The sequence below is a fragment of the Hibiscus syriacus genome, unplaced genomic scaffold (genome assembly GCF_006381635.1).
Source record: "Hibiscus syriacus cultivar Baekdansim isolate YM2019G1 unplaced genomic scaffold, ASM638163v2 tig00113337_pilon, whole genome shotgun sequence".
Taxonomy (NCBI): Eukaryota; Viridiplantae; Streptophyta; class Magnoliopsida; order Malvales; family Malvaceae; genus Hibiscus; species Hibiscus syriacus.
This window is the reverse complement of record NW_024063456.1, coordinates 811,073-830,608: the sequence shown is the minus strand read 5'-3', so window position 1 is coordinate 830,608 and position 19,536 is coordinate 811,073. Positions and strand designations below refer to the sequence as shown.

Sequence of the window (19,536 nt, the reverse complement as noted above, 5' to 3'; positions counted from 1 at the left end):
TTTAATTACTTACTAATTATTCATTTGGGACCTAATTAAGAAGAAACGAAATTATAAGGCCTAATTACTAATCAAAATTATGCATTTAGGACTTATTTAAGAAGAATTAAGCACGAACCAAGCGACCTAAGGGGTAAAGGAACTGTTGTTATTCCTAGAGGTCCCGGGTTCGAGCACCAGGAACGTCAGGAGTGTGATCGTTCAATGTCAAATGATTGAGAGTTATCTTTGAGGTCCCGAATATATCTAAGCAAGTGCGCGAGACACTTTTGTGACTAACTAGGGTGTGAGACACGAACACTCACGATGGGTGGGTTAGTCGGGTGTTGTATTCGATACAAAAATTTCGGATCTCACCCTAGGTAAGCTAGAGTGGTTTGCGTCCTGAAATGTGTAACCCTCCGACCTCATCATGATGTATACCCTAACGTAGTGTGCATTGAACACTCATAGTATGACTTAGTTGTTAGTGTAGCACTGAGCTAGTGAGCTTAGCATTTGGAATTTGTTTCCGTGCGCATGTTCTTATGAGGAGCATTCAAGGAGCTTATCGCGCAGCCAGACGTTCCAAACAGTCCGAGCAACAAAGTACGTCTTAGGTCTTACTCTTTAGGAAGGATGTGTATTGTTCATAGACCTTATTATACTTTAGTCATTACTTTATTATCAAATACTCGACAATGTTATTTTGATGTATTTATTTTGAGAGATCCCTGATATGAACTGAATTATTTATATTTGGTTTCATGACCCTTTGAATGGTTTTTTATATGGTGTTTTACAAACGATAAAAAAATTTGGGTAGCCACTTCGATGGTCCCGTGTGAGGTTATTATCAGTCGACCTCGAGTCGTATCCAATTAAGGTGTTACAACTTCCTTGTACATACCCCATATTAATATAAAATAATTAGCCTAATTACTAAATAAAAATTATAAATTCATGACCTAATTAAGTAGAATAAGAACTATATAGCCTAATTACAACCAATTATGCATTTATGACCTAATCATAAGAATTAAAATTATACATTCATGTTGATATTCTCTGCTTTGGACCATCAAATTATATTTGAATACAACGTTTGTATTCAGAGATAGTTTTCTCATGACCTAATTACTAACTAAAATTATAAATTCATGACCTAATTGAGTAGAATCAGAACTATATAACCTAATTACAACCAATTATGCATTTAGGACCTAATCATAAGAATTAAAATTATACATTCATGTTGATCTTATTTGCTTTGAACCATCAAATTATATTTGTATACGCGGTTTGTATTTAGAGATAGTTTTCTCATGACGCTCGATTTTGATTTAAAATTATCGATAATCTTTTAGTAGTTTCAGTTCATGTGTGTGGTTCATTTATCGATATATTTAGATATATTTGTATCTATATTTTGTTCGAGTCTTTTGGATAACTTTTTATTTTTTTTCTTGTATAGTATTTGTATGACTAAAATGACAGTATTTGTATAACTAAAATGACTAATTTTTTGTATTAATGATTATAGAAAATGTCATAATTACTTTTTTATTTCCTTATAATTTTGGATATGTCTTCATTTTAGTTAGCTCTTAGACTTTTATTTATATAAAAAACAGAAGAAAATGTCATTTAACTTTGATATAATATGAATAATACTAAAACAAAATCAGATTTATCAACTCAAAGTTGATTTGGTTAGAATCTTAATCATAATTCTAATAATTTTCGAATTACAAGAAAATATTAAACATAAATCTTTTTTTAAAAAACAATGAATAAAATATCGATATTGACTTTACTGGGTAATAATATAGGCGATTTTTTTAAAAAAAAAGAGTGTTTGAGAATTATTTTGAGATTTAGGTCTTTTGTTATAGGAGTGTTCAAAAATACCCGACCCGGTTAACCCAATCCGACTACCTGCTGATCCGCTTAAAAAAATATCAGGTATTTATTTTGAAAATACTTGATTTTCGGGTAGTTTCCGACCTGGTACCTGATTTATTATATATATATTATTTTTATTTTATATTAAATGCTTATTTATAATTTCAAGTTATTTCACTATAACATTCTAAATTCCTAATTTCTTAAATTTTGCTACCATAACATTATAAAATTTTAATTTATTAAATTATTTCACATTAACATTCTAAATTATTTTTTAAAATATTTATTTTAATTTAGAAACACTTGAAATTTAATTATATTTTTTATTTAATAATTTTTTCTAATTATGTAATTTGAATTTTTAAATTTTATGTGTGAATTATATATTATAGAACTCTAAATTTTAAATTTTAGATATATATATATATATATATATATAATATTAATTAAAAAAATTATGAACCATGTACTCATGACCTGAAAATACGAGAACTCGGGTTTAACGGGTACCCGACTTACGGGTACCTGGATGTCATGGGTCGGGACACGGGCCGGTATTTTAGTACCCAAAAATTTCGGGTACTCGGTATTTCGGGTATTCGATTTTGAACACCCCTAGTGCATGTAGAACTTGTCACGAGGGGTGATGGGTTTCATAAGGTAAATTAAAAAAATAGAACTCGTCACAAGGGAGTGATGAGTTCCCTACAATTTTGTTCCACTTAATACGACGAGTTCTATTTTTTAATATAGTGCAACGAGTTTCACGTGCACCGTAACAATAACAACAACAACAACAACAATAAAACCCTATTCCCATATAGAATGGGATAAGAAGGAGGTAGGGCAGTAGACTGCCCCCAACGCCAAGTTGAGAGAAACTTCCATGGAAGACCTCCGGCAGTCAGAAAATTAAAAATAAAAATAAAATACAATGCATGTATAAATAAATAAATAAATAAATAAATAAATAAATACATAGTTGAACAATCTTCATATGTGCGTCTGAATAGGAAGTGCGTAAAAATCTCTGCATATAGACAGAAACGTAAGATCCGACTAAATTTAAAAGGAGGAAACATGAAGAGAATGATACATAGAAGTCAGCGATAGCAAGCTACGAGAAGTAATATAATCAAATGGGTTAAAACCTAAACTAAGGCAACACTAATACGTTACCCTAGTTCTAAGCCATCATAAATTCCAATGACAGAAACGTATAAAAAGTATAAGTCATGAAAATTACTACAAAGGCATTAAAAAGAAAACAAAGATGTTACACCCTATGGCTGTGACCCACACAACTCTGCTACTCTGGTCTTAAGTCTCCATACTTTCCTATCAAAGGTCATGTCCTCGGTAAGGGCTAAATCCTTCAAATCAGATCTCAAGCAGTCTACCCACTTCCTCATTGGTCGACATCTCCTTCTGGCACCGTCGACTGTAATCGACTCTACCCTCCTGAACGTATCCGGCGGTTGTCGCCTAAGGACATGCCCAAACTACCGTAGTCTTCCCTCCCTCAATTTTTCGGTTACATGCACCACCCCCAAGGACATCCTAATTGCAGAGTTTGGTGTCATGTCCCACAGAGTCCTACCATATGCCCATCGAAGCATTCTCATTTATGCGGCCTCCATCCTCCTTATGTGATCCTTCTTGATTGCCCAACGTTCTGATCCATACAGCAGCGCTGGTCTTATTGCCATTCTATAAAATTTTCTCTTAAGTTTTAGAGGCACCTTCTTGTCATACAAAACTCCAGTAGCAGCCTTCCACTTTAGTCATCCCGCCTTTATATGGTGTGTAACGTCATCATCTACACCCCCATCTTTATGTATCATAGACCCTAGGTACTTGAAACAATCATTTGAGGGGAAAACATGTCCTTCTATGCATACTTCTACATCTTCGTCGTTTTAGTTCCCACTGAAGTTTGAACATAAATACTCTATATTTTCAATATTGATCCGTAGACCTTTTTCTTCCAAAGCAGTCTTACAGGTAGCCAGTCTACTATTCAGCTCAGTTTTTGTTTCAGCAACTAGGACAATGTCGTCCGTGAAAAGTATACACCATGGAACACCTTCTGGTTTCGTACAATAGATGTCGTCCATAATCAATGCAAAGATGTAAGGGCTAAGAGATGACCCCTGGTGGAGTTCGATTTCCACCAGGAATGCCTCGGTGTCGCCAACTGTAGTCCTAACGTATGTAGTAGATTTACAGTACATATCACGAATCGCCCGGATATAAGCAGTTGGGATCCGTCTCGTTTCCAAGGTCTTACAGATCGTATCGCGGGGAACGCTATCATACGCCTTCTCAAGGTCAATAAACGCCATGTGGAGATCTCTATTTTTTCCCTATATTTCTCCATAAGCCGTCGGAGTAGATGAATCGCCTCCGTAGTAGACCTGTCTGGCATAAAGCCAAATTGGTTTTCCGAAACCCTAGTAACCTGTCTCAACTTATCCTCTATCACTCTTTCCCATAGCTTCATGGTATGACTGAGTAGTTTAATACCTCTGTAGCTACCACAACGTTGGGGATCTCCTTTATTCTTATAGATTGGTATCACCGTAGATTGTCTCCACTCCTCTGGCATCTTGGCAGTCTCTAAAATAATATTAAAGATGTTGGTCAACCACTTAACTCCCTCTTCTCCTAGGGCCAACCACATAGTGATAGGAATTTGATCTAGACCGACAACTTTGTCCCTCTCCATTTTTCTAAGAGCCATTTTGACTTCTTCAATCCCAATCCTACATGTAGGGCAGTCATTGGCCGTAGTATGATGGTCGGCTGACTCATCAACGATACTATCTCTACAGGGAGAGGCACCATCATTAAATAAGCCAAAGAAGTAACTATCCCAAACCCTCTTAATATCATGATCTTTCACTAAAAGAACATCATTGTTCTCCTTAATAAACCTAATGCTACCTAGATCCTTTTTCCTATTCTCCCTGGATTTTGCAAGCCTGAAGATGTCGTTTTGTCCTTCCTTGGTGTCTAATCTCTTGTACATTTCCTCGTATGCCTTATCCTTTGCTTTAGCCACTATTTTCTTGGCTTCCCGCTTTGTCTTCTTGTACCTTTGTTTAGCTCTCGATCTTTCTTCGTCGTCATTGCATTGTAGAAACTCCTTGAAGCAAGTTTGTTTTGTCTTCACCTTAGCTTGAACTTCGTCGTTCCACCACCACGATTCTTTATGTTCCTTGACCTTCCCTGTCGACAACCCAAGGGTGTTTTTGCCCACCTCCCTGATGGAATTTGTCATATTTTTCCATAACGTATCTGTATTATTTGAGTTTGTAGTTTCAAAACCTGTATGAGACAAAACCTTACTCCTAAAGTCATCATCTGTCGCTCCATGTAAGTTCTTTCAAATGATCCTAAATCCTAAAAAACACACAATATATTTCAAAAAAAAAATCCCGCCCACAATATTCTCAAAATTTAAACATCGATATCCATAAAAAGCAAAAGCAATAAAAAAGAACATAAAAACTATAGTTGGATGACTAAAATTTAAATGTAAGAATAGGTAGATAACCAAATAGTTAATTTACCCAAGAAAATGATTGCGAATATAATATTTATAAACTTTGGTGGACCCCACAAGTTATCTGGGCGGGTTTTTTGTTGTTAATTTTTTTTCTCTCCGTCGTTGAACTTTGTTATAAGAGATTGCCCATTATAGGTGCATATTTAATGCATGTTTCCTTTTTAACCGGTAAATTACTACATTTTTTTTAAATAACTAAGATAAAACGTAATCACGAGGTTAAATAGTAAATTTTAACAAATCACAAATAGTGGAATCTTTATAAATTAAGACTCAATAAATTCATAACCTCACTAAAATAATATTTTTTTTGGTCTCGAATTTAGCTCAAGATCTAAATTAATGATTTCATTAAATTAATAAGAAAATAATTTCCTACAATACTCTTATGCAAATGTACTCCAATGAACTTTGTTTTTTTAGGGGTATTTATTATATTTAGTTAGTCACAGCGTACATGAACATCATTAATCAATCAATATAATGTATATATTTTATTTATGAAGAATAACCTAAGTTCATTGAATCAAAAAAAATATCTTTAAATTAATAAATTAATTTCTATACATGCACTTTTATGAAATTCAATTATTTAAAATTTTTATGGTGAAAGTTAAAAAAAATAACAATCAAAAGTTAATAAATGAGAATTTTAATAGAACGAAGTGGAAAAAACAGCTGCATTCTGAAGCTCCGAATTGCTGGAGCACAGTTGGATTGAATCCGAAGGAGCAGGCAATATTCATACCAGTGAAAATAGCCCAAAGCTATGCTTGAAAAGCATCCACGATACCTACTCTTTTGCTGAATCCGAGGAGTCAATTACCTTCGTTATCTCGGACAAGACCTCCAATGCCCGTCTTCATAGAAGAAGCACCATCAAAGTTCAAGCAATAACACCCAACTTTAGGGCCTTCTTATTGAATCAACTTCATAACAGGGGTGTTCACAGCAATGGGAATGTTGATATTGTAGAAACGAGCCCAAGATAAACTTTCAAACAAGGGAGTCAAAGAGAGTATTCCATGGAATAGAACTATCTGCAAAAAGGATATTCGAACTTAAATTCCAATGAAACCATTCTTGGAGAAGAAAGGCCCATGAAAAGCAGCAGGAATCATCAACTCCCAAAGGTGGCGAATGCGGGGCAATCATGCAGCTTATTTTCAATTAATGGGTAATGCCTGGGTGGTCCAAGACCGACCGTTTGCATCGTTCTGAAAATTCGCCGAATAATCTTTCGAATGAGTAATTTTGGTTCCCAGACATTACCCATTAATTGAAAATAAGCTGATTTTAAACTAAAGTCTGTTACACCTAAATCATCAGGGAATTTGATACCAATAATACGTTCGATAACATCGTCAGTAAACACCTTTGAGAGTTGTGCGATATTCCATTGACCATTGGAGTGGATAAAATCCCCCAGTGAGCATGAAGGAGACTCACCATGGTGCGAACGGACTTAAGGCCGAAGAGAACCCAATGCAAGAATCCAAATATAATCAAGAATGCTGATAAGACCACAATTGCCAAGGGACTAATCTAACATTCAAAACATCCCATTGCGAAGATATGGTACGCCAAAGAGGAGTACGAGGCCCGACGAAGTGAGATGGGCAAGAGATCTGGAATACCATACTTCTGACGCAAAAATTTCACCCATAAAGATTCGAGTTTTGTTATCAAATGAAAACCAATTTCAGAATGAACGTCATGACTACGGATATTTCAAAACCAAGACTACAATGATTACTTGTAGATACCTTTTGATAACTTCATAGTTTGCAGAATGGCCTACAGAATTGCTTCGGGTAAAGTGACCCGGTCAACAAGTGATAAAGTTTGGGCAGCCCACCCAATCAATTTGGCTTTAATCTTATCGATTAAGAAAATGAAGACAGCTCGTGTCAGATCATTGGCGAAGAAAGGTAATTGTCAAGGGATTCAACAACTTGGAACCCTAAGGATGAGCTAATAGATTCCCGCATGCTTACATCAGCGTTAGAGAAAAACCAAATGAGATTTTATTTGGCTTACCTGATGGTTAGAAAAAAATTCCCAAAAGTTGATAAAATGGAGTTAATAATTTCACTTTGTTGAAGGGTGGTCTTGGCATACAAGGTGAGATCGTCCGCAAAAAAAAAAAAAAAAAATGAGAGAGCGACAAACCAACTTTTGCAAAATAAAAAGGGCACCACTGATGGTCTTAAGTAGCAAAATAAAAAGGGGATAAGGACCCATTCCCTTACGTCGCGTCCTAGTCAAAAGGGCTGAGATTAATAGTCATTCTATTGAGCCTGAAAGTGAAAACCGGGAAGGAGACATAATGCATAATAAGACGTCTAATACCCTGGGGAAACTTGGTTCAATAAGAGTTTCGACGATAAAGGACCACTGAAGGTGGTCAAAAGCTTTCTCAAGGCAAATTTTGCAAATCTTTTTATAATAGCTTTTGATATTTAAATTTTGACTGAATGTTAATAAAGTCTTTCATTATATTAAATTTATCTACATTCTATCTTATACATCATGTGTGTGGTCTGATTCCAGAGTTGACGATTTTTTATTCTCAGCCATATGTTGTAGAACATGAGAATTCATGGTCCCCTCTCCCTTGGATAATGTTTCATATACTAAAACATATGGGTTAGCCCAGAATCTTCTTTGGGTTCAGACCCCCCCCCCACCCAAAAAAAAAACAATGGTTTTTTACATATAAAAATAAGTGCAAAAGACGCATAGATTTTTTGTTCTTTTCCTACAGGAAAGCTTCAGAAAAGATGACCATGACCCAAGGGAATGCATTTTTATTGGTGAAATCATAATGGTGGGGGCTTTTAATATTCGTTTCTCTGTGCCTTTGGAGTATGTCAAAACTGTAATAATAAACCATTATTCTCTTTTATATGAGAATTCAAATGTTTATGATTACATGCAACAGTCGTTTTCATGTAAAATGATCTTTAACTACAATTATCAGCTCCATTTGCATGAAAACAGATCTAGAAGAAACAGATACAATGGCATTAGTCGGTTATCATCAATAATGGTGTACACAATTAGACCTCTGGATTCTCATCCAATTTGGACGAGAGGTTACAAAGAGACGACCGTGAACCGGCACTTGAGAATCCATCACCGGCTGTAGACGTGTCGTAATTCATTCTAACGCCACGATAGGAATCCCCGGCAACTAGTGCTTGTATCAGTTTCGGTGGTGGGGGAGTGGTTACTTCCACCACTCCTTCCAGCATCTTCACTACCGTTCCCATTGTAGGCCTCGATACCTCTTCATCTTGTATGCACCAGATTGCTACCATAGCAAGTCGCTCGGCCTCCTGGACGTTATACGCAATGCCGAGTCTACTGTCCACGATTGCGGCCACGTTGCCCTCAATTACTTGGCGTGCTGCCCATGGAGGGAAAAACCACTTTTCTCCGTTCCCTCCCTCGGTGAAAGCATTGGTGTTTTCTGCAGATTGTAGTGCCTCCACGTTTCTGCGGCCACCAATTAGTTCTAACAATGTCATCCCGTAACTGTAAACATCGGCTTTTGGTGTGATTGCCATACCGGATATCCATTCCGGGGCAACATAGCCCCAGGTACCCCTCATTGTGGCTAATACCCTGCTAAAATCCCTGCCAACCAGCTTTGCTAATCCGAAATCAGATACCTTTGCCATGTAATCACCATCCAATAGAATGTTTTCGGGTTTGATATCACAATGAATGATACAGTCCCTACATGCCTCATGTAGATATGCTATGCCTCTTGCAGTGCCTAATGCAACTCGGAACCTAACATCCCAGCAAAAGTTTGGACCATCTCGGCGTAGGTACGCACTCAAGGGACCGTTAGGCATGTAATCATATACAAGTAACCTACGAGAATTCTCTGAGCAAAATCCTCTTAGTCTCACCAGATTAACATGTTGAATGTTGCCAATGGTGCACACCTCAGCCCTGAACTCTTTCTCACCACTCCCCGGCCTTTCAAGGCGTTTAACAGCGACCGGAGTAGAATCTGATAGCTCACCTCGAAAGACCACACCAAATCCGCCATGCCCCAGTTTCTCCGAAAACCCTCGAGTCACAGTATTAAGCTCTTTGTAAGTGAATACTTTGAGATTCAAACAGGGGAAAACACCATCATCATCATCATCATCATCCCCATTCCCCTTCATGTTCTCACTTCTTTTCCTCAGAACCAACAAGATCAACCCCAAGAACCCCAAAGCTGCAATAGACCCGACAACGCAAGCAACCAAAATCATGGTTTTCGACACATTTTGCTTCGCAATTCCTTCCTTTGGAACCCTAATATAAAACACATCTTCATTGATACCATCAGAGTTCAAATTTCTGAAATTCAACACAGAACCATATACATTCTTACACAGATTAGTCCTCCCATTATGATACAACCCAACACAAGAACATTTTTTCAGACAATACTTCTGACAAGAACTCCTACTGCCTGAAAACGACACCGTTGTCCATCCATCAAACCCAACATAACCTAGCTTCTCAAACCCATCTTTATCCTCGCAAAAATCGTCACTTTCTCTTCTACAACCACTGGTAAAATCTCCAGAATTCCATCCTTCATCATCCAAAGGTCTAAATCCGTTAAGACAAACACAGGGTTTTAAAGAAGAACTTGCACAAGTTCCGAAAGCACCACATAATCCGTAAACTCTGCACTTATCATCCGGCACAGACCAAAACATGTTCCAATTCTCTATCTGTGGCGACCATGTGAATTGCTTTAGCTGTCCGTTGGCATCAATCTGAAACCTTGTCAATGGAGGGTCCAGTCCGTTATCCAGTGCTCTTTCTGTGTACCAAAACGACGCCATTGGCAAGTACGGATCGGAGAAATGGAACTTGTAAATGTAACGGATTGTCATTTGTGGCACATTGGCGAAAGCAGTTCCGGTCCAGTTTCCGGTGGACCAATACACATTGGTTGAATTGTAAACGAGCTGAAACTCGTTGAACTCTTGGGGATTTAGCCTTAGAGAGAAATATCCTGGCGATGGGTCAAAGAAGCTCTTCCAACAGGTCAAAGATCGTTGGGCGCTGATGTTCATCCCCGGCAGCCACGTATCCGTCGGATGATCGAAGCTTTGCCATATTTTTGAACCTTCCGATGAATATAACACCAGATTCCCACTCTCTAAAAGATTGAACATTTTCGCTTTTTCACGGTTTGTGCTCTCCCATACGACTGAATCCGGCGACTCCTTCACCGCTAATCGCCCTGTTTCGGTGATTTCAAGTGAAGATTGGGTGATGTTCTTGATGGGTTTTTCACGATTTGCGACCCAAACGCGCGTTTGGGTTGGAATGGAAGAGTACCATATTCCTAAATACCAATTGGATTCCCCATCTGTGCTGAAGAAACCCAGCTCGAAAGTACCGTTAACGCTGTGAAGAGTTGCGTTTCCTCTTATGATAACGCCATTGTTGGACTCCAATTTCCTTGCTTTATAAAGGGTTTCACGTGGAAAAAGCTCATCCGGTGAAGTTTTGGTGACAGAGATTGCATGTTGGGTGTGAAACGAATGGAGTAAAACCAAAAGAATCACAGAAACAGAAACCATGAAAGAAGGTAAAGTGAGCACCGACATCTAAACCGAAGTTTCAAGCTTTTCAGTTCGGTGTTGAGGGTGAGTGAGTTCCGCGTTGAGAGTTGACATGGAAACGTGTGGAATCTGAGGAACGATTGAAGCAAAACAAGGCGCAGCACACTGTATAGATATAAACAAAACAGAGGAGAAGAAGACAGATTAACAGAGAGTGGATTCTTATAGAAATCTGCAAAAGCTGCCATTCACGGACACGACTAAAAACCATAAAGAAATGAAAAGCTTTTGGGAAATTACACTCAACATTTTCAGTGGTGGCATATTATGCGTTAGTTAATGGAATTAAGCAGGAAGAGGAGGGACATTTTGGAAAAGAACAGAGCAGGTGAGGTGAAGGAAAAGTCTTAAGTCTTGTGGCAGACAAATGTGCTGGAGTTCACGCTTTCAACAAGGGTTGTTAAAAGCAATCAAATAAATATTAGTATTTCTTTCTTTGTAGTAAATATAATACTATTTGGATAGTTATTTCATAAATTTTAACTTTACAAACCTAATTTTTCTAAATATAATGTATACTTAATAAGAAAAAAATATGAATACAATCATTTAAGACTCACAATCACAAATGTCTAAGGTTTGTGTTATGTAAGAGCGCATTGGTCCCTAATGATGGAGATCTGTCAACTGTATAAATTTATGGTTTCAAATATTTGCTAGTTTATATCCATAAACATCTAAATTTTGGTGGTAATTCTTTTTCGTTGAATACTCAAGTTACCATAAAACATGTTGGATTTGAAATTACATTAAGGTAGCGTTTGGTTTACATGAATCCCTTGAAATTAGGGATAATTGGAATCCAATTTTATCACTTTCACATGTTTGGTTCGAGTTTTCAAAGGGAGTTGAAATACCTCGTGACTTCAACTTTCCATCAAATTAGGGAAAATGAATTTCATCCATGATGGAATTCAATTCTATTGTTGGAGGGAATTGAAATTTGACCATACTACCCTTATCAATATTTTGGTAACTTATTCATATATTAAATAAAAATATTTTTTTATTATTTCGGGTCGGGTCAGGTTTCTAATTCATATATTCGGGTCGGGTAGGGTAAAACTTTATTTTGGTCGGGTCGGTTTTTTTAAGTGTGATATTCGGGTCGAGTCAGGTTAGGGTTTAGGGTGAAAAATACCCGACCCGACCTAACCCGAAAATATATATAATTTACCTTATATATTTAGGAATAATTACAATAATACCCCTCTCTATATATTTTTTTTCAATTAAGTCATTATTTTTATTGAATAAAAATAATTTTTTTATTATTTTGGGTCGGGTTTCTAATTCATATATTCGGGTCGGGTCGGGTCGGGTGAAACTTTATTTTGGTCGGGTCAAGTCAGTTTTTTTAAGTGTGATATTCGGGTCAGGTCGGATTTAGGATGAAAACTACCCGACCCAAAACATATATAATTTTACCTTATATATTTAGGAATAATTACAATAATACCCCTCTATATATAATTTTTTTTCAATTAAGTCACTATTTTTATTCGATAAAAATATTTTTTTTATTTCAGGTCGGGTCGGGCTTCTAATTCATATATTCGGGTCGGGTCGGGTGAAACTTTATTTTGGTCAGGTCGAGTCTCGGATGGAGGTTCCCTTGTTCTCGGGTCGGGTCGGGTGGACCAAAAACCCAACCCGACCCATGGTCATCCCTAATTTGGATGATTTTAACTTATGATGTTTATTAGCATGATTTTTATAATTTATTAAAATGAATAATCAATCAATATAATTAAAATTTAATATTTTTTAAATTTTTATAATATATTGCTACATGTAATTTATAAAACAAACTAAAATTAAGCAAAAAAAATAAGAAGGGCAATCTTATCATTTTACTTTACTGAAATCAAATTCATCTAACATGTCTGCGAACCAAACATAATATGGAATTTGATTCCAATTCAATTTCCTGCCAACCAAACAGAATATGGAATTGGATTCCAATTCCTGACAGATTTCAATTCCTTCACAGATTTCAATTCCCTCATAAATATTCATGTGAACCAAACGCCACCTAAGGGTCACGGAAAACTTATTTCGAGAAATGAATTATATGTAAATTAAATTGCATTTTTGGAAAAGTATTTTTGAACATTGTTTTAACTTTTCATTGGTCGATAACTTTAAAAAAAATAATATTATAAACATCAAATACAATAATTAATATTATTTACTAATAAATTATTATTATTATTATTATTTTTAAAATATTAGAATACTTATTTGATATTATTTTTGTAATTTCAATTTATTATAATATATTTTAAGAATCTCATTTTAAAAAAAGTAACACAAAATCTCTCTATGTTTTGGACTGGGCCATATCGTAGGATTATTGTTTCTTTGTTCCATGACCTAAATCTTCTTACAGTTGAAAAGAATAAATCACTTGCATAACAAGTAAATATTTTTACTTTTTTTAATTATTGTATTCGATAACTATTGAAAATATACTTGATACGCGGACCTATAAAATCAAGTGTATATATATATATAGAGAGAGAGATAACCCTTCATTTTAATAAATTTTGATGTGAGAAATCTTAATTTATGTGGCTTTTTTTTTTGGGTGGAGTGAGATTTGTAGGCTGGAAGATGGTGACAGCCATGTTAGGACCACAAACATTTGTTCCAATCACATTGACCCTAAATTTTATATCTATTACAACTCTGCACTTCTCACTATCTCTTTTACCTTTTACCTTTTACCTTTTGGATTTTTTTTACCATTTCTTGACGGAGACGTTTATCTCTTAATCTGGTGCTCGCTCAAACTTTCCCTATAAAGTAGTAGTAGTAGTTCAGCTGTTGGCCAAAATTACTATTACTAAATGAAGAAAATATTATTTTTGAATTTTGGTCTTCAATTTAATTAGAATGACAAAACCCTTCATTTTTGTTTATGCTTAAAAAAAAACAATTTTGCATACTTTTGATAACTCTTTATCTGATCTTCTTAGAAAATATAGGCATCACCTTTGTAATCATGTTTGCATCACTGATCATTTTCTAGTTATACATTTTAATATATTTATAAAGAAAGTTTTTGTTATTACTGTTCGTTTGAAATATATATATATAATAGAATGTAATTAGTAAAGTACATAGTCTGGGGTTTGGACCGACATGCTTCGGATCCCATATTGTAGCGTGCGTGGTCCTACCAGTGTTCATTGCTTATGAGCGACATTTTTCAAAGTGAAGCTGTATGAACAGACAATGGCGGGTTTTTTTCCTAAATCAAAACAAAAACGAGATGATACGACTCATTCATTACGGGGGGAAAAATACTGTAAAAGAAGATTCGATTCGATTTTAAGACGTACATTGGTCATTAATTGAGCCGATGTTCATTTAAATAAGAGTATGAAAATAAATAAATAATGGTTTGAAAATGGTATGTAAACAGTCAACTGAAGGGGACCTAAATACTTTAATTTTGATGTATCCATTGATTTTTCAAAGACAATCTTAATATACGATTAAAAAAAGACGATTTTATTATTGTTTAAATAACAAAACCGATAACAAATAATCGAAAATATTATTAGGCACTAAAAAAAATGATCGAAATCATTATTAGACCCTAAAAATAACCAAAAATATTATTAAACACTAAAAAATGACCGAAAATATTATTAGGCGCTAAAAATAATCGAAAATATTAAAAAAATGATGTTTTAGATAAAAATAATAATACTTTAAATAATTTTTACTGATTTTATTATTTAAATAATAATAAAATCGAAAACACCTTATTTTAGACTTATATTAAAATACCTGTAGAACTTATTTGATTTTCCTGGTGGTTGCAGATGCGATCTTTTTATTGCGGGTCTCTCCTGGTAAATAGTTCATGAAAGTTACAGGATTTTGTTCAATTTTCGTGATTGAGTGTTACATGGAGATGACGATAGGAGCTATCATCGTGAGACTTGATAGTAGTGACATTTTGTCTTTACCTGAAGGGTCTATCTCTAAGGTCGATACGAGCTATCATCGAGAAGGAAATAAGGTGGCTGATGACATGTCTAAACTCTGATGTAAACACTTCCGTCTGGTGTTCAAACTTTCCAACACACCTGATGGGACAGGATTGCTGCTGCATGGGGATGCTCATAGCAGCCTCAGCCAAACGATGGCTGGTTTTGCTTAGTTCTCTGTTCCTCCTCCTCTGTGTATTCAGAAAAGAAAAAAAAGAGTTTAAACCACCATTTGAATGACCCATAACCATTTCCAAAATGAAATTCAGAAAAAAGTGTAATTACAATTATGGAGGTAGACAATAAGGGCCTCAAATTTTCATGCACAATCAAAGAGTTGCATGAATATGATAAGACGGAAGGATAAGAAACATGTTGCAAATGTATGTCTTGGATCATGCATTATCTCAAGCTGAACCACCTGGTAAAATAACAAAGCCAACGACTATAGACAATTCCATGGATCTAAAATTCATATCACATGACATAGTCTGAAATAAACAAAAGGAAAACCATATAAAAACCTGTACAAGTAAAACTTTGACCGATTATCATCAATTGAAGCAAGGCATGCTGACAAGTATCTTCCCCTTCTTCATAATAAGGCTAATCCCATCCGAATCTGATACCATCCAGTGACTTACTGTTTATTCCATCTTCCCCACTAATCTGAAAACCGACAACGGAATATTTAACTGCAAATGCGAAGCTTTAACAACCCGAGACCCAATCTGTGTTTATCATATTGTGTCAACTTGGTTCTTTACTCTTGGAAGTCATACACCTGAAGGATTGGTGAAAAGATTTGACAGCCTGAATACATGTATCCTTTTATATAACTAGAAATTTAGTAAAATTCAATCTTGTAGGCATACCATCTGACCTGATGCAGAACCAAAAACTAACATGCATCTGCAGCATTCTGGGCGTTACTGATCAAATGTCTGGGTCAGATAACATTTCCTGTAACATTAAAAAAGGTATAACATGTCACTCTTTCGAAAGACGGGTATTAACATATTAAACATGTCAGGTGATGCAAAGCACAAGAATTGGCATATGAGATAGAAGACAGCAGATTCATAGGTGTAATAATATATATACAAAGAGGCTTCAAGTGAAGTCCAAGTACTTGCACAACGTACATGACAGACAGTTCGAGTCCATACATTGTTGGGTACAGTATGATTAATTACAATAAATTCAACTTGAAAGAGACGAACCTGATTGCACATAGGTGATAATGATGTTCACATTTTGTAATAAGTTTTGGATTCTCTGTGTCATACTCTACGTATGCAAATACCACAGAAAAGCCATTACTTATGAGCTGTTAAGATATTAACAAGGAAATTGGCTTTATTTTTAAATGCACTGATCAGTAACAGCAAAACAGGCTACAGATATACGTCTACAAGCAATTAGAGCTTAGACAATGAGATTACAATACCTTCAAGACAAATAGGACAAGCATCCTCTTCCTCTGTCGTTGATTCCTTAGATTCGGTTAATTTTGAGACTTCTGATTTTCTTGGTGAAAAAAGCAAATTAGACTGTCTTTTGCAGTATGATTCTTCAAGATCTTCACATGTTGCCCGAGTCTCGAAACTGCCTCTACTTAGAGTTTCTCCAAAGGGCTCTGAGTCGGCTGGTTGCTGACATCCCAAGACCAAATCATATGGCAAAGGTGCAGGAGGTGGTCTAAAGGTGTCAGGTACTTCTAAATGCATGTTAACCAGGAAACTTGCAGCCATTACAGAGGTTTATCGTTCATGAGGTGGTAAAGACTCATTCTCTTCCAAAGCTGGTGGATACTGTGGGAGGAGTTTTAAAATTCAAAGATATGATGATAATAGAGATTATCAGAACTCTTATATCAAAATAGTAGATAAATGAAGATCACCTATACAAATTAGAAATTATTACGTAAGTTACTTATAAACTGTGGCCATTGAAAAGAAGCAGTATAAGCCTCAAAAGCTCCATTCTTCAAATGCATATGCAGTCAGTCTCATATGAATCTTTTATGGTATTTTGATGAGGGAGTTCTCAAGTTAGGGGACCCTAACTCTCGTACCAAATTTCAGGTTTCTTTGTCTGCTCTTAATCAAATTTTCCCTTCTTAAAGTAAACTAAAAGAATCAAATAAGGCGGCACAAAACCAGAACTATTTTTCACAAATTTATGCACGCAAAACATCTATATTCAGCTTGCACAATGACATGACAACATCAAACTTCTAGCTTTTAGAAAATCTTAGAGTCCGAAAAAGTTCTCACCGTTAATCAGATCCAAAGGATCAGTGGCAGATCATGGGTTCTACAACCAGTTCAAGTAAAGGGGGGAGGGATGATAGAGATTTAAGAATAACAATCTTATTGAATAATCAATGACAAAAGAAAAACGTGAATTAGGGGCAGTTCAAACTTCAAAATCATCTTCTTTGCTCCCTTTTCCATTCCTTTTTCCCATCTGTTGTTATGGATAATGTTAAGGGAGTACTTCCATATTCCAAAAAACAACTTCCATTCTTTACTATGAAGAAATAAAAAGTCATATAAGATACTAGACATTAAAAATATTTATAAGATGAGCATATTACTAACATAGTAATACACGGTTGTCCCATGCAGAAGAGGTTTCCTGGAAGAAGAAGAGCAGCCTCCCATTTCCCACAATTATCTGTCTTTAACCCCACGCAAATGGAGCTTGGTGCATTTTCCCTGTTATTTAACATCAGTGGATAATTATAATATTAAAGGTTCAAAGCAAGGGGTTAAAGAAGCCAACTTAAAAGATAGGACAAAACAGCTAGTTCTGGAAGCATGAACAAGCCAAGATCCTATATTGAATTACCATGGTCAATTTTCTTTACGAAAAGAGCAAAGTGGTAGAATACATTATCAAACGATTATCATAACTGTTTCATATAAATAGAATCTGTAAAAAATCAGAGAATTATAATTGGCATACATCATCTTGGGTTAGCCGGAGTTGGCAGCTTAACGAAAATAACTGTTGACATCACTAGCTTACAGCTTATAGCAGAGTAGTATGCATTCACAGGCTATCTATATATCGAGAAAGAAAACAAACAGCTATGAAATAATGCCGCATATACAGAAAATAAACCAAGAGGCTAAGTTATCCAATGTTTTACAGTTTTACTGCCTTTGGAAGGAAATTGCCAGTGAAATTTTAGCAATTCATGCTAAATCCATCAGCCTATAAGCTGAAAACATGAAATGTAGCCTCTTAATGCCAGATGCCTAGCTTATCTAAAAATGGAACACAAAACAGACCCTAAAGAACTAAAATTGCAAACATCAATCACACACACACACATGAATTTCACGCCTTTGACATTTTATTATTATTTCTCTTATTATTATTATAACAACCCATACATGGTTATCTGAAGCTAAGTAGGACAACTTAAAGTTAAAAACCAAATCGCAGAAACAGTTCAGATTTAAAAGAAAAAATGGGAAATTTAATCACTAATTGTGCAGACAAACAACGAACGAACGAAATAACTACATGAAAAAAAGAGAGAGATTGAAGTCATATAAATTTCATTAAATCCTAATATAAGAAGTCCAGGGAAAGAGGAAAGTGATATGTAACGGAGGGAGAACAAAAGAAGTAAATTATTTTTAATGAATAATAAACGATTTCATCAGAAAATAACGAAAAGTAGTAAGCATTTAACCGTTGGAAGCGGCGGCGGGGATGAGAAGAGAGGCGGAGAATTCTAGCCAAAAATCCTAACTCTAGACGAGTGAAATAAAAATAAACAGATGAAAACATATGAATTTATATTATAGTTCATTATAAAGATAAAACTAATGCGTACACATATGTTTGTTTAAAGTGGTCATTTTACAAACATGCTAGATTCACCTCCAATGAACAATCAGATGTATCAAACAGGTTTTCATGTCATGAAGTAAAATTAAAACGTGTATATTGCATAATGTTCTGGGATGGTTCAATTATATTAAGAATCATTTGAAACTCACTAAACAGTCTAAAAACAGCATTTTTGTTGTAGGGCATGGTTTAATTTCCATACTATATCTTAAACATTAAAGCTCAAAATGGTATTAGTGTCGTTGTCTGGTATCGGTATCAGATTAAGAATGAAGATTGCAGGTTATTGTAATCTGATTGCTCTACTGATCATAAATCTTACACTAAAGCTTTAGATATGTACACTATAATTCCTGGTCTAGTAAAGCATGAATATACGATTTTTAACTGCCAAAGATCTATGCTTCTGGGATATGTACCTTCTAAATTGCTAAAACTAGGTAAGAATGGCAGGGTTTCATCCCATTATTATGTTCTACTTTTGTTGCATTAACTTATTTCTTGTACAGAGAAATGAACAGTTATTCTCTGTATTTTCCCTTAGCAGAGC

At 35.4% G+C, this 19,536-nt stretch overlaps 1 protein-coding gene and 1 pseudogene across 1 annotated transcript; both read right to left on the bottom strand.

Moving 5' to 3' along the window:
* Positions 1-8,272: 8,272 nt before the first annotated feature.
* LOC120186222 (G-type lectin S-receptor-like serine/threonine-protein kinase SD2-2) lies at positions 8,273-11,359 on the bottom strand. Its single transcript, XM_039190213.1, has one exon. The coding sequence runs from the start codon at positions 11,092-11,094 to the stop codon at positions 8,521-8,523; it is 2,574 nt and encodes an 857-aa protein (XP_039046144.1). The 5' UTR covers positions 11,095-11,359; the 3' UTR covers positions 8,273-8,520.
* Positions 11,360-14,956: 3,597 nt separating this feature from the next.
* LOC120186334 lies at positions 14,957-18,345 on the bottom strand (annotated as a pseudogene).
* Between the last annotated feature and the right edge of the window lie 1,191 nt (positions 18,346-19,536).